The sequence below is a fragment of the Phycomyces blakesleeanus genome (genome assembly GCF_001638985.1).
Source record: "Phycomyces blakesleeanus NRRL 1555(-) unplaced genomic scaffold PHYBLscaffold_22, whole genome shotgun sequence".
Classification (NCBI taxonomy): domain Eukaryota; kingdom Fungi; phylum Mucoromycota; class Mucoromycetes; order Mucorales; family Phycomycetaceae; genus Phycomyces; species Phycomyces blakesleeanus.
In genome coordinates, this window is record NW_017265155.1 from 306660 (window position 1) to 329807 (window position 23148).

Consider the following 23148-nt stretch of genomic DNA (forward strand, 5'->3'; position numbering starts at 1 on the left):
ATTAAGTCCAAGTACAATTATTGAAACAGTAGCATAAAGATTGAATAATATATATATCAAACAATACAGTTTATTATTATTGTTTTCTACAATATATGTTTGAATTTTTGTATAAGATAATGTGTTAGTACTATAGTGAGTTAGATGAGTAAATAAAACAATATACTGAAATAAGTGAGGGTGTATCCTACGCAAGTAGCAAAAAAAAACTTCTGAAAAGAGTAGCATACTTCTTTACGATACATTGTCATTAAATGGAGCCAAAAAAAAACGCTCATAATTTTATTACTGATAGCTTGGTAAGCAATAGTTACTTCCTTTTGTTCTTCTATTAGCATGTTTTTGAGCTGAAAGATATAATTTTCAGGTTTTCGTATTTTTTTATGTATTAAGAGTACCGAAACTGTAATATAGCTCTAAAATATACATAATAAGTAGAAATGTATATACTTCAATTATGTCGAATGCTTTTATATTTATCTCAAATAAAGAACATTTAAAAAAAAGCTATTACTAATAAAATAAAAGAAGTAAGACCATTTACAGTGATAAGTTTTAAATTCGACTTTACACTCACTGTAAAGCTGTCAATGCTGGATTTCTTATTGCTCTTTTGGTATTTAATATAGAAAACAAATGTTTAGTAGAGTGGCAATAAAAATAAATATAAAAAATACCGTTGAAAAAAGACCACATCAGGAAACTTAGATTTATGAACACTTTCTTATTATGTAACCAAAATTTCATGATTTATTTATTTATTTCTGGCTTTATTACATCTATTCGATGTAAACATCAAATTTAGATACTATAGATGCTATTAGACACCCAAATAAAGGTTGGTCACTTTTGGCTTTGCCTCTATTATATTCGTACCTGCACACCTCTTCGATTTATTGGATTTTTGGTATACACACCATAATTGATTGAAGAACAGATTCCGCAACCAGGCACTGGTTCTTTATTGCTAATGAACCTGGCAAGCTAACAATACCCAAAACTGTTATATACCGTGCACACGTACATTGTACAATCATATATTATAAACCAGTCATTACACAACAGGGATTTGAAATTTTAATAGTTACATATATAAACAATATTATTCTTGTATCTGTAATAAATAAAACTCTCACATTATCTACTTTCTCAATATTGATATACTGGCCCAATAACAATCCCGAATACCTCAATAATAATGTACATAAGATTTCAAAAATAAGCGAAATATTATCAAATACAAATTCTAAAGTATATTATAAAAAGAAGTACCTCTAAGAAGACGTACAAATGCATGCCCTATGTCACTTTACTCTGATCTGTCATTTTTTACGCTTAAATATCTTTGAAAGTTTCTAGATAACTTAGTACATGAATTATATATTAAAATGAGATATAAAATATAAGCCTACTTAATTCTTTGGATAAAATTAAAATCATACAACCATTTAAAATATACCGCCAATCTTTTCTTTTTATCCTTCAAGCTAGTACTCGAACTCTTAATTTTCTTATTATTATATCACTATGCCATGCTATCTTTTAGAGACATTTCGCCTTTTAAAAACAATACAATGTATATTATAGATATACAATGCAGAGAAGGAAGTTAAGTCCGTATTAGGAAAATAAACAAACGGAAAATTATATCTGTATATATACGTGTGTGTATACATACATTTTACCAACTTAATAAATCTAGTCTTTTTGTCTTTATTTATTTCTTTAACTTTTAAGGGATTGTTAAATCACTTTTGGTTTTTAGGAATAAGAAACATTAAGACAAAAATTGTACAAGGTAGAGAGAAAGAAAAAAAACGGATAAATTAGTTTGGGCTTTCGACTATCAAACGAAATTTTGCTAATATTTTCATAGAGCATTGGTCTGTCGATTAAAAAAAAACCTAGATATATGTTTTATGAACGCACCGTTTTCTTAAAAAAAAGTTGATAAAATTCTTTATCAAAAATCTTACTTTGAACTTAAGGATCCTTTTCTTGCCTAGGATTTTTTTATTTGCTTTATGTTCACGAGTTCAAGGCACTATATGTACCAGAAACAACTATAGATCTTCTATCAAATAATGGTATTTTGTTTTGTAACAACCCGCAAATCATCTTAATATTCAGATTTTTGGGAGATTGTTTAATATCCCATAATTTATTTGACCAGCTTTTTCTTTTATTGCTACTGGTCGCTTTTAAAAAGAAAAACGAAATGTGTCGAGTGTATATAAATCTTTTTCTGTGATCTAATCGCAAAAAACTATAATATCAGTTATTGTCTCATAGTTCACGTCTTATATTTCACTTATTTCATTTCCAATCATTATCTATTCAAAATAAGATATTGCTTTATGAATGTAGAAACTATATATAGAATCCAGCTGAATACCCCTATCGTTAGGATGGCAATCAAAGCGCTGCTAAGTTTGATTGTAAAGCATTGAAGAATGGTCAAACTCCTTAACATTAATAATATTTTGAATGTGTTTCAATGTGAATGCAAAGAGGAAGGTATTATCATTGTATATTTTTTTTTAGATATCGAAAACCAAAAGAAAAGAAGACTATGTCGACGTAAGCTTTAATATCCTAATACTCGGTTAAGATATCTACAAGATTTCTCTTTGAGAGATATTGCACTGGCACGCTGCCAACGATATGGTTTGTCTCCGTAATTGATCCGAGACTTTGCCGCACCATGCTCATAAGGCATGAAAGGTCTAAATCCACTATTCCTATCGAGGTGTACGACAACTAGATAATATATCAGTAACATTCACGCATTTATCGATTATTAAAATAATAGATTATTTACGAGTTGATTCTCCATTAACGATAATTCCAACGCGCTCCGTCTCTTCGATGTAAAACATTCCAATTACATCACCGTCTTGAATGTTTAAAGTAAAAGGCATTGTGCGTGCGAAGCGACCTTGGCATACAATAGCTTGTTGAGTTGCTGAATGATACTTGAGGCGGACTTGAATAGGTGATAAACTTCTGAATCCGATTGTGACAACACTATGACCTGCCCATGCTTCCATAATCTCTTCATCCGAGTTACTCTGTCCCTCCAGGGAACAATCCATAAAGTCTTCCTCACTCTGACAGAAAACAAGCGCGATCTCAAAATATAGACTGGGAAGAGTTCTTAAGTCTTCTTCGCACGGCTGTTGAGAGAACAGTCGAAAACTCGGTTTAGGCAAAATAAATACTCTTCGAGTGAAACGCTCGTTTGTATAATTTTCTGATGTAGAAGTATTCCAAAAGTCTAGCCCGTCAATAGGTCTAAGGTTGGGCTCGACATTTCCTTCATCAGTGAGCTCTGTAAAGGTATTTATATCAGATCTAGACATCCCTATATCCGACAAGTAATTAGCGCATGAATCGGTATAAATGCGAGCGTTTATCTGAGGTGGTGGGAGCTCCATGTAAGTCGAACCGGAAGCTTGAGCCAACACAGAGATTGTTTTGTATCCCTCAGGTATATATCTATTTTTATGGTTAGAAAAGCTTATAAAAAAGAATGGCTGTTTACTTTATCCGATCCAAAGGGCCACCAAACTTAAAACTAAGAGATTGTCCGGTAGATAAAGATGCAGCCTAATGGAGAAACATGTTGCAAAAGACGGAAGGATAAGACAACGGATAAGATGTGTGTGTATAGAATTTTAAGTAGAGAGACATACTGGATACCAAGATTGATTTGTATCTAATTCAGTAAAGGCAACACCCATATCAACCCCGTTTCGGTAATACCGTAATTCTCCAAGATGTAAATCAATAGCACATGTAATAACGTCTTTAGCTGCCCATGTCTGTCCATAAGCAGTGCGCTGAGAGAATACAAATAATTAGTCTAAAGCTTCATTCCGTATCAAATAGTATATCTTCTCTTACATATGCCGAGCTTCTTCCGTGCCATTTCTTAGCGCGGCAGCCGTCGTATCCATATGAAAAATCATCATCACCCACACCAGTTCCCCCTTCAGGATCCATTTCAAACGCATCAGAAACCCACCCAACTTGCATAAGTCCATCTGTATCCAAAACAACTTCGAAACAATAACGTTCCGCTAAGCTGTTCGGTACATCAGATATAATTGGTGTGCATTCTGTACAACGAATGGTTTCAAAGGTCCATGCTTCATTACGTACACTCAGTTTACAGCTTGGGTTTACTAAGCAGAACGGTGTGCGTGTGTTCATGTCAATTTCGGCAAACCCAATGGTATGTGTGCTTCTGTCATGCGACCGAGTAGCGTGTGCTCCGTAGGCCATGACCAGATGAGCATAAGAAATAAACGATCGTTTGTGATTCAACGAGAACAACATATGCTTCCAAAACACAACCATCAAGGTTTGTAATGAGATTGTTGATATTGATAATGTGTAGTAATCTAAATGAGCCAACGGCATTCAACAAATTGAAACTTGTTACACTACAAGAAATTGATCTTCTCACCAAAATAGTAATAATGACACTTACCAGAGTTCACTAAAACACCAATACATGCTAGTATATGATCAGAAAGGGAGCGGGAACTTTCAAACAGATACAGTAAGACTTCAACAATATTCATCTCTTGCACCAAGTAAATCCGAGCAGAATCTAAACACAGAGTATATTATTGTGTTAGAATTTCAATTTTATTGATATAATACGTTACCGAAACGAAGGAGAGATTTGATAGTCATAAGTGAACGTGTAGTGAGGCCTGTATAAATCTTGGTAGCCTGAGACTCGCCAAAAGAAGGAGAGTGGTGTCGATAGTTCCCTTTCTTGCGTTTATATTTTTGCCCCGGCATCATATCCATATTATCTTCACTATCTTCAGATGAGCTATCCAAAGAATGTTTGTGAAATGAAGCACTTGTGGTAGCAGGAGTAATAGCAGTGAGTTTCTGATCTATTCGCATTGAATCTCGTATCCACACCAGCAATTCACGGTAGGATTCTTTTGCTATGGCTTCGTCAATCTTATCTGCATCCAAGCTAGGTCCATGTCGAAGAGCCCATATTTCAAGAACTGGGTAAAGAGCCATAAAGACTAAAACTTTTACAAACTCGCACATGGAATCTGATAACAGGCCTTCAATACGTGTCTCGTGTTCACGAGGATGTTTTCGTACTGTATTTCGTACATTATCTATGTGTTTTTCGCCAATCTGACGTACAAGTTGATCATTCTCCAGCATGATTTTTAATGCACTCAATGCGCCACTAATTCTTCGGCGGGCACCAAGAGATAGCTCGGCAGACTTTAAGTAATCTCTTCCCTGAGAAGAGGTACCTTCATACAAAAATTCATCGTTTATCATAGAGCTCTCCGAGTGTCCATTATTAGAGCGATCTACAGGTGTATTACTGGAGTCTTCGAGTACACCCTCTAAGCGATCCTCAAAGTTATTCGTGTTCTGGAGCATTTCTTCGAGACGTGAGGCATTGGTTATGGTTCCAGATGAATTGACATTGATATAGTCCGGCTCAAAAATCCCATAGGATTCTGCTGGTAGCTGATCTTGGTTTGTATGATAGTCAAGAGCCGTTAAAATAAATACACCTTTTTTAGCTTCTTGGATAAGCGCTTGCATCATAACTGTTGGAAGTATTGACTGGGCAATACTAGTTGTGGTTTTTATGAGTGATTCAAGGACCTTTAGTCCGACTCGTGTACTGATTTCTGGATCATCCGAATCTAATAAAAGAAAACGTTGGTAAAGGTAATAGACATTTAAAAATAATATTGTTTACATTTGATGGCAAGCATTACAATTGCTTTCGCACATGTTAGTTGAACACGCTCAAAGTTTGAAGTTACACAAACAGACATGATGTTATCAAAGCAGACTTCCAGTACCTTATCAGCAAAGCTCTCTACAATATTGGATAAGTATATGCATCACAGAACTTCAATATTACCTACTTTTAAGAGAAGCAATGTTGAATATGGCTCCCACCGCATTTTGTTGCACTTCACGCTCTTCCCACATCAATAGAGAGTTTAATGTGGTGACAATAGAGTCTATATGAGGAGCCATACCGTCCGTATTAGTGGCTAAAATCAATTTTTTTGACAAGCACTTATATTAGTATATATATCTGTATTAGCATAAAGTTGTTTGCAGTAATTACTTACGCATACAGCATATTAAAGATAATATGTCTGAGACAAATATGGCAACATGAACCTTTCGTGAAACACCCAATTGTAGTAATATTTCGATTTCTGGTGCACCAAGAATCCCACTATGCGATTCCACTGAATATGTGTTTAAATTAAAAGTTAACATATAATGGAAGTTTATAATATATAAATATAAACCTGCCTTGACCAGAAACTGTGTGGATACATAGTATAGCCCAATACCGAACATCATCATCGTTCAATGTCAGGCAATGCATTATCTTCTTGACCATACCAGTGTGTATCATTTCTTGTTTGAACTTGTCTAGAAAAATAAAGTTTAGAACTTATTATTCATTAATTGTATTCGCTTTCTATTACCTTGACCGTATGCCATGAATTTAACTGTACGTAAAACAATACGAGATATATACATCTCTTCAGCAGACAATAAACTGGCCAAGATATTATGAACGCCTTTAATGTTGCGAAATTCGTCGGCTGCTATATCTGATCTCCTCAGAATATTTACATTGGTAGTAAGCATCTGTGCATATTTGGACATTTTGCTTAATATGGTAGTTTTTTACCCTTTAATACAAATTCGTGCATGAGGCCCGATGCCCAGTAGATCAACTCAACATCTTCTACCAAATGGAAATATCGTGCAACCAAAAATGTTAATAAAAAAACCACGAAGAGGAGTCTACAACTCAGATTACTTTTTTTTTTAGAAAAATATGGTCTTACCACCACGAAGACAAATGGAAATAAGGTCCACAATATGGTAATCGAGTAACTCAATCAAAATGCTCTTGGATTCTATAGATTTTAATAAATTGCCATATTAAGCATTAATTTATTCTTATTTTGGACTTGGTTATATTACCTGTTGAATTTACATTGGCTAAAATTCGTACCAGACTCTGCATACAGAACTTTGGCATATTGGTGTTGCCATAGGTCATACGTGCCATTTTGGCTATAAGACCGATGAATCCACTACGAATAAGAACTTTTGGAAAAGGATCTAAAATCATTGTTTGGTAAACAAGCACACTGGATATCGAGTATGAAGAACCGCTTTACCACTCAAAGAAATCTGATAGAGAATCATCAAGGTCCAATACTTCAGCTCGTTGTTACGGATATCGGTAGATGTCAATATTGTTTTGACCGGGTCAAGAACACCCAAGTCAATAATAGCATATTTGTTGGCATCTATACATTATCGGTTAAAGTCTTAGATTATTCAAACTTATTAGGAATCCTACCGTTGCCCTGGATGAGATCACATATGGCTACTGCTACGTATCGCTTTGTGGTTTCTTTCATGTCTGGCTCAGTACATCTAAGAGCTTCGACAAGTACATCAAGAGCACCTGCTGCCAAGAGCCCTGGCTTGTTTCTCTCTAATACAATGGTTTTTATTACACATGCGTGGACAGATATTCAGGATTGGAGCTGTAGTATTAAGCAATAGCTTTTGTTCTCTGTCTTACCGCGGCGTGTAAGTAGTTGAAGTGTAGTAAGTGCATTTGATCGGTCCTCTACAGGCTGATCATTACGACAAGCACTGATAATAATAGGAAGATAGGCATCTAATAGCCATGTTTTTCTTCTTTGTTATTTTATAATACTCTCTAGCATGTTCGTTTCTGCTTGTTTTGCTCGATTTACTGGCAACTTAATATCTACCTGACATGGCACGTTCAAGGATAATTTTTACTGCACTAAGTGTGGCAGTGTGAGCTTATATGTATACACACATATAGGATATGTATATATGTATATATGTATATATATATATATATAAAGGAAGTACTATAGAGTGATTTGTCTAATAAACCGAGATTTCCAACCTGCTTTTCACATTTACATCTCCGGACTGAGTCATGTAAGCGAGTGCCTTTAGCTGAATGGCTAACATACATTATATATGCATATACAAATATACAAAACGCAGACACACACATATACATATATATATATATATGTATGTATATATATAAATATGGGATAGAGACCGAAATAAATGGGATGAAGCATGTCGATTGCATCTTATTCTATCCTAATTTAACTCATTCTCTCTACATTTCTTTCTTTCTCTATTTTTTTACCATCCTCGAGTTTTTTTTTAGATTCCTGTTTTAATATATCCCGCTTTTTGCGTGGAAGGGTTGCATGCGATTCGGAATGGGATTTAAGGTGGGAGTAAACAGAGTATACCATGACAACTGCACTGAGACCTGTAACAAAATATAGCACAGGAATCAATGGCCGATCACCATGGAGAGGACGGTTTGAAGACATGAGGAATTGAAGGCTAAAATTTTGCAAATAAATAAAGAAATATTTATAGAAGAAATAATAAGAGAGAGAAAAGGTGAAATGAGGTGAAATAAAGGAACATCCTTTTTTTTAGAATTTTATTCTATTTTATTTTATTACTTTTTTTGGTCTCTACCATGCACGCTTTTGACGGACCATGAATGGCAAGTCACTAATACGTATATGAATGTATATACGTTTATACGTATATATGTATATGTATATACATTTGTGTGTATTTATGTGAATTTGTGCGTATATAAAATTACATGTTAAAATGATACTTATTTATTACAAAGGTGGGTTATTTGTACATTAATTTAACAAGAATAGAACAGGGATTATTGGATTTAAAGAAGTAAAGAAAGAGATAAAAAAGAAATAGGTCGAGAATGTAAAACGGAGAATAGCCATGTCAACTAGACCATTAGTAGTGGCGTCACTTCGTTTGTAGAAAAGGTGATGTCTCTTTTACAGATAGGGCACTATATTTAAACAAACAAATCATAATAAGACAAGGCTAGAAAATATAATCAACTTACAAATTTCTTTTGGGTTGTAAGCCAAGCATCGACACAAGATGCATGGAAGTGATGTCTACAAGGAAGGATCCGAAGTACTTCATCTGGGAGATAATCTTCAAGACAAATTGCACAGTCCTCGGCCTCATTTTCACATATCTTTTCTCGATTAAACAACTTGATCGGTAATCGAGCTACAACTTCAATTGGGGCCATATCTATGTAATGAGCCTTTCTTTGGCGTAGTCTATAGGATATATAAATAAATATCATAATAATGCTAGGAGAAACAAATAAGATCATAAGCATATCAAGTAGTGGCCTGTATTTAGAATAATAGAATAATTATAAGTTAGTTATTATTGTTATATCCATAGTAGTAGTAGTAGTAGTAGTAGTAGTAGTAATAGTTCTAAAAAGACTAATATATTAGATATTACCAAGTAATAATCTCGTCTAGTTGAAGAAGGACCATCATAGGTGTATCGACCATCCTGGATAAATACAAAAGAGCCCTGTATTCTTTTTGAGCAAGAAAGACACTTGGAATGACAACGTCGGATGTAATGCCTGGTGCGTACATGGTAATCCAGCCTGTTTGGTGGTTTGGGTCTCCAACGGCTACCGCAATTGCTCCACTCTTTTGCATATTCCGGACCTTTGTGATAAATGAACAACCTCCTCGTTGTAACAAAGCAACCCAGTCTGTGCACGGAGGTTCTACAACGATGCAGCCAGTCGGATCTTGACTTGGCTCGACCAAGAAGCCTAATTTTCCACTCTCCGACAAGCGGGGACCAAACGCAGCCATTCGGTCGGCATAGGTTGTATTGGTTGCCTACATATTGAATGAAATATTATTTTTTCTTGTCATAAAGGTCACCTAAAATTTAGCCTTAAATTACCACCACTCGAATAGCTTGAATTACTACAACATAAGATAAAGAGCCCAGACCAAACCACAATATACGCATTTGTGTACAAAGAGCTCAAGGATAGAAAACAAGTTAAAGAGAAAGAAAGAGCAACAATGGATACTAGAAAACCAAAATCGTAATGCATTTTGTCAAATAAAATGAATTTATTCAAGATACAACTGGTTTGTTGGGTAACTCTCCACCTTTTTATTTCTTAGTGGAGAAGTTTCTCCGATCTCTGATACCTTTGATTGGCGGTCCGATTTTAGGTGCGCTTTCCTTTCTTCTTCTTCATGGCCTCACCCGACAGTCCTTTTTATTGTGCGCTACGTCGTTCCAGCGAACCGCTCCAAATGCCCAATGGCCAACCCCTCAAGGCACACAGCCTAAGCATGTGGAAAAGTGCTGACAATCTATCAGCTATCCACGAACCTAGACGCGTCTCCCAATCAACAAAACCAATGCGTCGTCCATCCACCGCCATATCCCATCAATCTCTCCATATCCCCGAAGTCATCACTACTCACACGATTCACAAAGACTACGATCCCACAACTGGAAATAAGATGCTCAATCAATACATGATACTTAGAGAGATTGGTCGAGGTGTCCATGGCAAGGTCAAACTTGCCCAAGACATGGACACTCAAGATCTTGTTGTAAGCTTACACCATTGAAATGTTTTTTTTTCTTTCACTTTCTTTTTTTTTTTTTTAAAAAAAAAGGGGAAACTAAAACTGATGAAACCATCATCTTTACTACATTAGGCCATCAAGATTGTCGACAAACGCAGTCGACGACGACAACTAGGCTATAGCATGTTGAGAGGCAACAATGGCAATAACCAACAACCAATGTGGAACGATAAAAAATCAGATCTACCACAGTACAGAGAAAATGAGCAAAAGATCCGACGAGAGATTAGCATCCTTAAGAAATGTGCTCATCCTAATGTTGTTCAATTAAAGGAAGTAATTGACGATCCTCAGAGTAGGAAGATCTATATGGGTAAACTAAACTTTTGGCATTACTATTTTTATATTACAAAGCTGTTATAAATCTGTTTGCTTACAAACAAGAAATATCAATCTACGCTTGTATTATTAATAGCTCTTGAGTATACCGAAAAAGGAGAGATTGAATGGAGAGATGATCAAGACAGACCCATTCTACGTCTACCAGAAATCCGCAAGATATTTCGTGATGTAGTTAGTGGTCTTGATTATTGTGAGTATTTATATATATATATATACAAAAACAACCAAAAAAACACATCATATATATATATATTTACTTATTATTGACGGTGTTAATATAGTACATTATCAGGGGATTATTCATCGAGATATCAAACCAGCTAATCTTCTGCTTACAAGTGACCATGTTGCTAAGATAAGCGACTTTGGTGTATCATATTTCAACGAAGTCTTGGCGGGAGATGCTCCGGCATGTTCTGCAGAATGTCTTGCAAGAATTGATCGTGAATTAGCCGAAACTGCAGGCACACCTGCCTTCTTTGCACCTGAACTATGCTGTGCTGGTGAATCTGTGGTTGAACAACAGTTACAACAACAATCGCAACCATCACAGTCATTACAAAGTGAGACAAAGACGAGTCGACCGAGAATCACAAAGGCTATTGATGTGTGGGCCTTGGGGGTTACGCTTTATTGCTTTGTGTTTGGACAATGTCCGTTTATAGCATCGACTGAATTTGAGCTCTTCGACACAATCCCTACCGAGCCACTAACATTTCCCGACCCAAATAATATTGGATTTGAGATTCCTGATACTCTTAAGGACCTAATTCAGAGATTATTAGAGAAATCCCCCGAAGACCGTATCACACTTGAGCAAGTCAAGGTAAACAAGATAAAGAAAATTAAACTCGTTAAAATTCACGCATCGGGACAATTCAACTTATATTAGCGTAAATTTATGATAGCATCACCCATGGGTTATAGCTGATCTCAGAGACCCAAGTATATGGTGGGAAGAGGCTGACCCGAGACGATACAAACAGATACCGGCCCAGGAAGATGTCACACAGACAGTAACGATCATGGTGAGACACCTTTTATGGTGAAGTTGAAGAATACTAAACACGCTCTATAGGACCGAATTCGCAAATCACTCCACAAGCTCTCTTGCTCATTCACAAACCTTACTCACGGCCTCTCCCGTCGCTCTAAACCTACAACCACAACTACCCATATAAATAACAGCAGTCATCATCAAATTAACAATAGTAGCCATATAACCGAGCCATCGAAATCAAACATTCAGCCAGGAGAGCCAATTATCGTTCACACAGGAAACATGTCGTCCACATTCGTTGTTCCTCCGATGCTACGGCCAATATCTTGTCTTTCGGAAGACACTACTTTTTCCGGTAACGAAGAACCAACAGAAAGACCTTCCCTTCAGCGACTTCAATCAACTTCGTCATCATCTTCAGGCATCAACCTCACATTTGGAAGACACCGAACTGGCTTCACTCCCTTAACACCTTCCAAATAACTATATTTCTAATGTACATGAACCTATACTACCTTTTACCTCATCTAATACAGCCTCATTTTTTATTGCATTTATTGCATTTTATTTATTTAAATGTTCTGCATATTTATTTATTTATTTATTTATTTGTCATTGCTATTATTATTATTACTATTATTATTATTATTATTATTATTATTTTACATTTAAAACGCACCTGCCTTATTGTCTCTTCTTCAACAAGCAGTACGATCCCCACTTCAATCCTTGCGAATCGGGAATCCAAAAGGCTCTTGCTAGCTGATGCGAGTTTTGAGCATCTAAGAATGGATAACAATCCATTGTCTCCCAGGTTGCGGTATCCTGTACATATGGAGGCTCATTTACAGAAAGAGGACGCAGAGGGAAATCGGAATCGACCAAGTAATCACACTCTGAGAGTGGGACATATACACTTGGATCAGCCTTATTCAGATCATTGAATGGCTGGATAGCAGATGCTCCCTCAAACTTATAAAAGCGAGGGCGATACTCAACACGTTGGCCATCAACTTCGAGATATGAAGAAGCACCAATATCTTCTACAAATGTCTTTGGAAGTGCACCATCAAAGTCGCTCTTGATGAAGCGCACACGGACATCGCTGGGCATAAAGAAATTGCTAGGGAATCTGTGCCATTCCTTTCCGACACACAAGTTCATCGTCTTTTTAGAAAGGTCGGTTGGGTAGTCTTCTTGGAGATAGTCAAGGTTGAACAGCTGATCTGGAGCACGTTCATCCCAGATTGAGCCAAAGATCTTCAAAGGAGCACTGTAACGAGTGATTACAGCCAAGATGCGAGATACGGACAAGAGAGCAAAAACGATTAAAACAGCCAATGAAGTATAACGGAGTACGGCAGCGCGTGTTTCAACCTTTTATACATATACGAAATAAATTAAAAATAAATATAATTAGTTGAAACGCTTTTAAACACACACACACACATATAATATTCATCTATTTACCTTTGCACCAAAATACCCAGCAACACGACTAGCCCAGCTACGGATCAAGTAAAGAGAGATTGCACCATTGAGAGCGATAAGAGGATAAGCAACAAATAAGAAACGTTCTTCCTTGTGAGGCTGAAGCGAGAAGATGGCGAACCAGATGTAAAAGGGAATAAGTTTCAATCCGAGCAAAACATAGGGCCAAATGACATCAATCTTGCGAGTTCCGGGAATTCGGTTACGGTCAATATATGCTGTAACAAACTATATGAAACATTCATTAATTGGGAATTGATGATCAAGAAACTAATAAATCGCAAAGAGCACTGAAACACACCCACCCACCCACACACACACACACACATATATATATATATATATATATATATAATTTCCTCTGCTGACTTACCACGCAGAGAGCAGAACCAAGAGCAAGGATAAAGACAATGTTGAAATTCAAGAAACCATTTACGATGTAATAGTACCAGGGTTCGGTACCATAAAGTTCGGGACCACGGCCTTCACCGCCAAATACATTATATAGGACAATGTTGAAAGGAACGAATGTCCAGCGTTGATAGAATAAACGATCAATCAATATAACAGGGATCTGATAAATTTATAATAATGACATTTTTGATTTAGTTGTGTATCTCTTATGTCTAGTAGCGTACATAGGATTTTTTGTTTGGGTATTTAGTCTTACCGAGATAGCAGCACCACAAAGAATAATGGCTTCAACCAAGCGTACAAGGCGGTGGATACGCCAGTTGGGAGATCTAAGTACCTGAATAATAGTACCATCCTTCTTGGTTGTGGTATCACGACCAAAGACCAAGATTTCTTCAATAGCAAAAGGAATACCAACTACAGCACTAAATGGCCATCCAACAAGAGCACCCATGCCGAGCCAGAAAACAGCTTTGTATGTGCGTTCACGCTCAATGTGGTTCGGGGGACGGAGAATGTAAGAGTATGCAAGGAAGGTAGTGTACATAGCAAAAGTAGAAGGCAACAGAGCTATGGTGGTGTTTTTTTTTTGTTTATGTATAATAATAATGTGTTAATTGTATATACGGTGGATCCGTGTGGTTGTTATATTACCTGTAGAAGCATTGAACATGCCAGCACTAAAGAACAGAATTGCCAAGATGTAACGACCAACGTGGGGATTGACTTCCTCTGTAACAGTTCTATAAAATTTGGCCTCTGCGAACGAACTGAAAGCTCCCAATGCCATGCGCAAAAGGTAGAACGATTGCAACTAAAGTTTACATGCACAATTTTGATATAACACCATTTAGACAGCCAGCCTTTACACCTTTTGTTTCGTGTAATTGATTGATAAAATACTAATATGTCTCTCTATTTCTCTCTCTTATTTTTTGGGGGTATTTTACCTTGCTAGAGACAAAGATCTTTCCAAATAAACCCACAATTGCATGAAGAGCAACATATGCCCAAGAACGAATACTAAACTCGGGAGAATATTCCCAGGTCTCAAATCCATATCCGTTCTGAAGATAATGGAGTGGTTCCCAGTAGTTAAAGACCTCATCACAGTCTGCGATTGTTCTATAAAGAGCAGATGCGCATCTTATGATCAACAATACACGGAAAGCTGACTTGAGGGATAATGTAAAAGTTCCGGATTCACTCAGAAGATCGCGTGCGGCTCTATAAGTGTTGTTAGAATGACAAGAAATACCTAATTGTCTTTGTTTGTATATACGCGCTCGATATTTTATATTATGCACATATAGTTAAATAAAGAAAATCTTACTTTGCCTCAGCGGCAGATTTGGCATTTGGGTCACACTCAACTACAAGAGGTGCCCTCTTTGTATTGCGCTGGCGCACAGCTTGGTAAGAGTCTTTTACCATTACGAAATAGTAAGAGAAAGAACAAAGAACCTATATTAGAAATATAGGGAAAAAATTATATATTTTTTTTTACTTTTTTTTTCTATCCATCATTACTACACTTAAAATCTGAAGAAATTTGGAGCCACGTGATCTCTCTGAAATTTAAAAATATTTATATACAGCATCTGGTAATTATGATGCTTGCTTTTTTTTATTTATTTTTTAGAACGGAGCCGATCCCCCGTAAAAAGCAGAAAAAAATCGACCTGTCCTTGCGTGTAATTTCTAAATTGACTTGATCCTCTTGGTGATCAAGGTTATAGCTAGATTTAACCGGGTGATATTATATCCATAAAGAAGTTACAAATTGTATATATCTTTAAGAAAAGAAAAAATTAATAGTGCTTTATTTCCAAGTAGTTTACGATAAATATAATAATAATTGTAATACCAACCAATAAAAGTAGTAATAAAAATAAAAGTTTGCGTCATTCATGTAATTGACATGAAGAAGCTTTGGTCATCGTTTTAGACGAATTAGAGCATACGCTGACATTTCGGTTATTAAATGTTTAATTCAAAATCGGATCTTGCTCGTGGCATTTGGTTTGCCCTTCATTTTGTTGGCGCTGCTGTCTAGACTGTAGAATTGTAGTTTTTTTTTTTTTGAAGAATCATTTTCGGTGATTTAACTTTTATTACAGTGTTTCTGCTTGAGATTGAGACGATGATAGTTTTTTTGGACAAACAAGAAAAGAGAATCGAGACACAAAATAATAAAATTTAGGATAGAAAGGGGATTTAGTTGAGACGAGGTAAAAATGACTAGAATGTTCTTTATCTGCAAGCATCTTAAAGCTCGTCCACCGGAGTGAGGAACAACCGCACTCATTGTAGTGCTTTGTATTGTTGTTCTTGGCCGACGATTGAACATTTCTGGCCTACCATTGTCACTCCAAATTTCCTGCACAATATAGAGCATGATTTTTGCTGCCATGGCATCCCTATTCCAAAAAAAATATTACAGTTGTTGCAAACTAATATTGAATGGATAGGTCTGTCATTGGAATTTCGGAAATAGCTTAGGTCTTTGGTCTTACAGGAGTTGCAAACCTACACAAGCAATATTGAATATAAAGAACAAAACTTCAAAGGAAAAGTGCACAAGTCCCTTTGACGTGTTAAAGTCATTGATATCTAAAAGGCACAATTCTCCAATATTTTGCTTTACAAGAAGATGCTTGTAAATTTTCTAGGATACCCCATGCCGTAAACTGCGAAAGCTGACACTTGGGTTGTTTGTAAGTCCATCTCCAAAGACAATTAAAGGCATCTTAGAAACGTCTCTGGTTCTAAAGATACGTTGGTGAGAGTTTTTGTAATATTTTAAATTATTAATAGTGAAATGGAATACAAGCAATAAGTAGTAGTATTTTTTGTATAATTACCAAAAGATAAAGGCAAGTTTAATTAGCTGTGATTTTATAATCGATTATCCACTCTGTGAGTACCTTTTTTTGTTTGTATGGAGCTATTGATAGGCTCAGATTTATTGATAAAGTCTCGATTTTGATTATTACAATGAGAAATTAAGCTATTTGTTTGGAGGGTTATGTGGGGTTTTATGATGTTTTTGGGTTTTCTATTTTGTTTTTTACCCCCGGTGAACATGTAGCTAGGATATATACAATATTTCTAACAAAGAGTGAGACGAGATAGCATTGGAAAATCTCAAGTAGAAACACTTTTTTTTGTATTTATTGGTCGGCTACAGTGTAAAGCACTGAGCGATTGGTTTAATATGCCTGAATTTTTGTATTACAGTACTTATATGAGAGGGAAAAGGTAAAAAAGAGACTAAGAGAAAAGCTACTACAAGAAGCGCCTTATCACCACAAGTGCTTTGGCTGCTATCACACCAGGAAGGAAGGGTTCGTTCGTCCATGACAGAGCTCAAGTAGAAACACTGTAGTAGGCAATTCAATTTAAACCAATATACTCCGAAATCATATAATGCGTTTATTTTTGCGTTTAGACTTATGTTTGAAACCTTATAAAGCGTGTTTTTTTTCAAGCCAAAAAGAAAAGGGAGGTTTGTGCAATTTTCATAGCTCTTTCCATTAACACTCCGGAACCACCAGGGGTCAAAAACCCCTCCACCACTGGCTCATCTCCACCATTGGCAACCTCATTCACACCAATCTCACCTACTCTGACACCACTATACTCACAAGTAGCTACACAGAATGCACCTCCACTCACCGAAAAGCAACCACATGTTATCTTTAGCTCTACAAATAACACAACCCCACGTACCTGGCGTGTAGGGTCCTCTAAGTTCTCTGTATTCTTTACCGCCCCACCAAAAACGTCACCCAACTTCGACCCTTTCTGGAGAGCCCTTCTCGCAGCTTACCCTCGCGAAGTTAACATGGGAATCACTCTTGGATCTCGCTCTTCCCCTGATACATGCGAGCTCCACCTGGCTACTAGTGCTGACTGTGAGAGAGCGTGCTCTCATCCTTTGGTAGTCGGCGTTTCATCTTTTCCCGCTCAACCGGCTGTTCCCATTGGCACAATTGTTCGCCGTGTTTTCCTGACCAAGCTTCCTCGTGTCCCCTATCCGGAACTTGCTACACAGCTCACGAAATGTATGTCTCCTTTTGGTAAAGTGCGTGAGATCGCCATTCACGAAACGTATGGGTTTTTTGACGGCTCTGGATATGTTGTCCTTGCCAACACCCCCACTGACGAGGTGCCATCCGATTCCCTGACGTACCAAATAGCATACGACGCTACGCAAAAGATACTCGGTAAGTGGCCTTCGATGGGCTCCCACTGCACTTATTGCAAGGAAATGGGACACGAAGTCACCCAGTGCACTAAGCGCCCAGCCGAAACCCGAACGTGCTTTGGATGCAACAAGATCGGCCACCTGCAAGCCAATTGCCCGCACTCCTCCGATCCATCCAAGACTTCTAAGACCTCAAACAAGCGCTCCCGTCACCCCCACCGCAACGTTAAGCTCGATCGACCTATCCGCGAGCCTAAGCCTCTGATTCCGACTGCACTCTCGCTCACCTACGGAGGATCCGAGGCTTCCAAGCACAATCCGCACAAACCTGCTTTGCTTGAGTCTGCAGAACTAACCCTACCGGCAACCCTCCCTGCCATCACGACAACATCTGCGACAACCACGTCCTCCGGCCCTCGTCCCCGAAGTCGTTCTGTTGACACTCCTGTGAAGGGCTGGGACGATGAGATAGACGACGACATGATCACTGACTTCACGGATAGAGTCGAGGCTCGGACTCTCCGTCTTCAGAATGCCTCTCACCTCCCTCATCTCCGGTTTTCTCGGACAGTACGTCCAATAGGCCGCAACACATCCCTCTCACCTCCTCGCTTCACTCCCCCACATAGCAAGAAAGCCCTCGACGCAGAGGCCAAGATTAACCAATGATAAAAATAGGCACAATGAACTGTAGGGGTCTACCCAAAGTTGGACACCCTGAATCACGCTCCTTTTTTATACGCCACCTACGCTCTCAGGGAATTGATATACTAGCCCTGCAAGAAACCCATGCCTCCTCTTCTATGCTTCAAGACACTTTTGACCAACAATTTCGGTCATCTTCATCTTTATGGTCGCCACACTGTGGTGTTGTATGCCTCTCCCCCCATATTATTCTCACAGACCCTTTATTTAGTCCTTGCGGCAGGTGCATCATTACAACTGTCACTCATACTGACAATAAATTTTCTCCATTCAAGATGGGTGTCATCTATGCTCCCGCCTCTCGAACTCCCCGCTATGATTTTCTTTCTTCCTTACTGTCGACACCTGACCTCATTCCATCCAATCCTTCCAACTTCATTTTATTAGGTGATTTTAACCATGCCATTCACTCTAACTACGCTCTCGGACGTCGTGCCCCACTAGCGTGGCTTTAGTTTCTGGACAACCATATGGTTGACTGTGTCACTCCTCCTGGCCAGAACCCACAACCCACCTTCCATCGCGCCTTGTCTTCCACTACAATCGACTATATTCTTGCCTCTCCTGATCTTCACCCTCGCACTACTGACTCCCAGGTGAGATATATTCACCAAAACTGGTCCGATCATTGCCTGTTGACCGTCCGCTTGGCTCTCCCTTCCACCCAATCCTCTGGTAAGGGACTTTGGCGTGCTAACCCCCGACTTGCCGGGTTGACATCTTTCTGCACCGACCTCAACACTCTTCTATCCACCCTCATCCCTGCCCTTCCCGCAAACCTCTCTCCTCAAGCACGATGGGACTCGATAAAGAGCGAAGTCATACGCTTTATCAAGTGTTTCTCTCGCCACCTCCGACCCTCTCTCACCGACCTGGAAGCAAGCCTGCAACAACGGAGAGACAGACTAATACACCGTTTTCGACACCAGCCTGCACAGAATTTTCAGCTGCCTATTGTTGAGCGGCTTCTGCAGCAAGTCCAACTTGAACGAGTGGAGATCATGTCCCTTAGGGCTGGGAAACACTGGCGGGAACAAGGTGAGACCTCTGCTGGATATCTCAAGCGCACCATCGCCACTCGTCAGTCACGCAAGTCAATTGCCAGCCTTTGCCACCCTGCAACAAACGAAATATGTTCCACCCCCGAAAAGATGACCGAAGCAGCTGCCGCCTTTTATGAAGGCTTGTATACCCCGGACCCTATCGACCAATCTGCTCTGGACGACCTGCTCTCTCACCTGCCTTCTGACCTTGGTCTGTCAGAAAGTCGGCAGACTGCCCTCACTCGTCCTCTGTCATTGTCTACTATTCGCTCTGGTGCGTCGCGCACTCCAACCTCTAGCAGTTCCGGTCCCGATGGCTTACCCTACGAGATCCTTCGCTTGATACTAGACCACCCAGTCTGTGGTGATCTGGTTTCGGAAGTCTACAACGACGCCCTATCAAAAGGCATTTTTCCGGAATCCTGGCAATCCACCTGCGTTTGCCTGCTCCCAAAAAAGGGCGATCTCACCTCTTTGAAGAACTGGCGCCCAATTGCCTTGATCAACACCGATGCCAAGGTATTTACCCGATTGCTGAATGCTCACATGATTCCCACGGTCACTTCACTTGTCTCTCCTTACCAGACAGGGTTCGTTCAGGGTCGCTTCATCGCCGATAATGGAATGCTGACCAGGCTGGTCATGGCACAAGCCGCCAAGGACGGATCAGCTGGTGTTGGACTTCTCCTCGATCAGGAGAAAGCATATGATAGAGTACATCCGGAATACTTTCGCCAAGTACTGACACACTTTCGATTTCCCTCCTCTCTTGTCACCTCGATCTCTAACCTCTTCTTTTCTACTAAATTGCAAATAAATGTGAATGGCTTCCTCTCGCGCCCTTTGCCTCAATCTCGGGGACTACGCCAAGGGGACCCTCTCTCCCCTATACTGTTCAATCTAGTTTTTGAGCCTCTACTACGACGAGTGATCCATGACCAGTCCTTCTCGGGCTTTCAACCATCTGTTCCTGCTGGTCTTTCTCCTCTGTCACCGATCAAACTCCTTGCGTACGCTGATGATTTACTTGTTTTTCTTTCTGACACAGGGCAGTTGTCTCGCCTCCACACCCACCTCAACACCTATGCTGCGGCTTCCAACGCCCGCGTAAATCTTCACAAGACGCAGGCATTTTCACTTTCGGGCTCACCCCTGCCAGACTGGTCCTCACATCTACGGACCCACAATATTACGGATTGGCATGACCGGACCTCCTCCTCTTCTCTTCGCTATCTGGGATATCCAATTTTCTCCTCCATTGCCCAACGAGACTCATTTGGCCAGGCCCTTCTTTCTAAGATTGAGAATAGCTGTATTCTACACGGCTCACGCACCCTGTCCTTCCGCGGCCGTGCCACTGTCATGAACTCTCTCATTCTCGCCCAACTTTGGCATGTCTTGCGCGTAGTATCCTTCCCCGTCTCTTTTCTCGAAAAAATACGCACTCTGATGCGCCGTTTCTTCCGCTTCCGTTCGTTCCCCCCCCCCCCCCCCCCCCATTGCTTTGGACACCCTCTGCCTTCCTCGCTTTCAAGGTGGTCTTGGCATCCTCGACCCGATTACACAGCAATGCGCTCTTCAGCTTCGTTGGCTCAAGCCAATAATCCAGAACCCATTGGGTCCCCGTGGTTTGGTCCCCAAATGGATGGCTTCTCTCCTTCGCACTGAGAATACGGATTGTGATCCCCTTCTACTTTGGATCTTCCCAGACTCTAGACCTCGCACCCATCGCTCACTGGATTCGCCTCTTCATCTTGTCCTGAAGGCCATGGACCACCTCCCGCACAAGTTTGACGACGTCCTCACGAATCTATCCACGTGCCTTATGTTGCCCTTGTCCTCCATGGTTAATAGCCCTCCCTCTCATCCGCCCTACCGACAATCTTGGCGAGACCTGAAGGTTAACCACCTATACCAAATTGATCATAATTTGGACGTCCTGATGCCCATTGCCCCTGCTAGACCTCTTCCTCGATTTATCACTCTTAATCGTATCCTACAAAGACTTCTCGACCGTTCACTTGTGGCTCACCCTATCCTTTTCAGAGCTTGTATTCCTACATTCATCCTAGAATCGCGACATTTGGATATACCTCCTCGAGATGGGTCCCCCTTTGACTTTGATCCCTTCATCTCTGCTCTGGTCCTCGGCAAACCTTGGTCACGCTTGTCCACGCGCTCTTACCGGCTGACCTGTTCTCATCATCATGCTAATGCTCAACCACTTAGCCCCCATCTTAGCCCTCGCCAACTGCACTCTTTCTGGTCTTTCGCACTTCCTCACCGGGCCCGTAATGTTTGGTTTCGCGGCTTACACAACAAACTATCTTGCCGAGCTCTTCTGCACCACATTATGCCCTTCACTGTTTCTTCACCTCTCTGCAATATCTGCCAGATGTCAATCGAGACGCAAGAGCATTTTCTTCTTTCTTGTCCTTTGAAATCCGCGGTGTGGTTAGGCATTTGGTTAGAATTTTTCGGCACCGTCCCACCACCTTCTGCACTTTCCTCGGCATTCACATCCTTTCTCTTCCCTCCCACGCTGAACCCCAGTATTCCAGCCGCCTCGGTTTTCGGACTGACCATCCTTGCTATCTGGGACCACCATTGGGCACTCCACTTTAACTCTGCTCCTTTTTTACCTTCCTTGGTTCTTGCCACTGCTAGGAAATCAATCTCCCGCATCTGCTCAGAGCTCGAGCTTGACTCCGCTGACTCTTCCCTCGCATAACACCACATTAACATTTTAACAAAAAAAAAAAGTTTAAATCACACAAAAACAAGTCAAAAACCAAAAAGCCAAAAACATCAAATAACCCCCATAAACCCTCAAAACAAATGTTGTAATTTTCTCTTTTGCCCTACTCATTCAGAGAACTTTAATAAATCTGAGCCTGTCACAGCTCCATACAAAAATTTGTGCAATTTTGTTTTACCAATCTCTTTTCCAATGTACTAATACGGACAGAAATGTCTTACCAATTTTCTGAAGTTTCATTTCCATATTGAGGTCCACGTCACGGTCGGGAAATAGAATACAGCTAAACTAACGAACATTAACTTGTATTAATGGTTAAGTTGATAGTCTGGTAATGCTTGGTCAATCAATTGACATAAACTATATTGTTAATTGAAGAATCGGTAATAGAGTGCGTAATATATATAATCCAAATATATAGTTTTTAAAGAATGACATAAAAGAAGTCATGTTAATATAATATCTACATTGTTTAAAGTATATTTTTTTTTACATATTTTACTTCTACATCTTCCTTTGAATATATCGTTAGTTTAGCAGTTAAAAATAACCTTCAATTATTGGCTGAAGACACTTTGTAAAGCCCA

At 39.3% G+C, this 23148-nt stretch overlaps 8 protein-coding genes across 8 annotated transcripts; 4 read left to right on the forward strand and 4 right to left on the reverse strand.

Annotated features, from left to right (window-relative positions):
* Positions 1-140: 140 nt before the first annotated feature.
* Positions 141-1326, reverse strand: PHYBLDRAFT_172457 (hypothetical protein; the record flags this gene model as incomplete). Its single annotated transcript, XM_018436809.1, has 5 exons — positions 141-416; positions 578-610; positions 877-984; positions 1137-1246; positions 1314-1326. The coding sequence occupies 5 exons, from the start codon at positions 1324-1326 to the stop codon at positions 141-143; spliced, it is 540 nt and encodes a 179-aa protein (XP_018287242.1).
* A 1261-nt stretch (positions 1327-2587) lies between these two features.
* Positions 2588-8624, reverse strand: PHYBLDRAFT_66829 (hypothetical protein; the record flags this gene model as incomplete). Its single annotated transcript, XM_018441692.1, has 20 exons — positions 2588-2760; positions 2822-3498; positions 3545-3609; positions 3696-3842; positions 3907-4406; positions 4496-4618; positions 4677-5705; positions 5762-5884; positions 5988-6065; positions 6147-6256; positions 6333-6459; positions 6516-6704; positions 6885-6956; positions 7024-7164; positions 7224-7355; positions 7409-7546; positions 7637-7735; positions 7833-7886; positions 8255-8460; positions 8602-8624. The coding sequence occupies 20 exons, from the start codon at positions 8622-8624 to the stop codon at positions 2588-2590; spliced, it is 4206 nt and encodes a 1401-aa protein (XP_018287243.1).
* Positions 8625-8884: 260 nt separating this feature from the next.
* Positions 8885-9960, reverse strand: PHYBLDRAFT_66828 (hypothetical protein; the record flags this gene model as incomplete). Its single annotated transcript, XM_018441691.1, has 4 exons — positions 8885-8950; positions 9008-9308; positions 9427-9824; positions 9892-9960. 4 exons carry the CDS (start codon positions 9958-9960, stop codon positions 8885-8887), a joined length of 834 nt encoding a protein of 277 aa, XP_018287244.1.
* Positions 9961-10757: 797 nt separating this feature from the next.
* Positions 10758-11832, forward strand: SSP1 (protein kinase SSP1 related; the record flags this gene model as incomplete). Its single annotated transcript, XM_018439773.1, has 4 exons — positions 10758-10911; positions 11014-11130; positions 11222-11451; positions 11515-11832. The coding sequence occupies 4 exons, from the start codon at positions 10758-10760 to the stop codon at positions 11830-11832; spliced, it is 819 nt and encodes a 272-aa protein (XP_018287245.1).
* A 792-nt stretch (positions 11833-12624) lies between these two features.
* Positions 12625-15011, reverse strand: PHYBLDRAFT_116472 (glycosyltransferase family 22 protein; the record flags this gene model as incomplete). The annotated part of the gene is made up of 6 exons (XM_018428520.1): positions 12625-13317; positions 13411-13659; positions 13805-14005; positions 14102-14415; positions 14500-14659; positions 14796-15011. Coding segments are annotated over 6 exons (1833 nt in total), but the record flags the coding sequence as incomplete, so codon positions are not given.
* A 2051-nt stretch (positions 15012-17062) lies between these two features.
* On the forward strand, positions 17063-18724 carry PHYBLDRAFT_66825 (CCHC-type zinc finger transcription factor; the record flags this gene model as incomplete). The annotated part of the gene is given in 3 exon segments (XM_018441690.1): positions 17063-17106; positions 17337-17353; positions 17373-18724. 3 exon segments carry the CDS (start codon positions 17063-17065, stop codon positions 18722-18724), a joined length of 1413 nt encoding a protein of 470 aa, XP_018287247.1.
* A 120-nt stretch (positions 18725-18844) lies between these two features.
* On the forward strand, positions 18845-19147 carry PHYBLDRAFT_149611 (hypothetical protein; the record flags this gene model as incomplete). Its single annotated transcript, XM_018432304.1, has 1 exon — positions 18845-19147. One exon carries the CDS (start codon positions 18845-18847, stop codon positions 19145-19147), a length of 303 nt encoding a protein of 100 aa, XP_018287248.1.
* An 83-nt stretch (positions 19148-19230) lies between these two features.
* Positions 19231-22534, forward strand: PHYBLDRAFT_172463 (hypothetical protein; the record flags this gene model as incomplete). Its single annotated transcript, XM_018436810.1, has 2 exons — positions 19231-19435; positions 21339-22534. The coding sequence occupies 2 exons, from the start codon at positions 19231-19233 to the stop codon at positions 22532-22534; spliced, it is 1401 nt and encodes a 466-aa protein (XP_018287249.1).
* Positions 22535-23148: the final 614 nt, after the last annotated feature.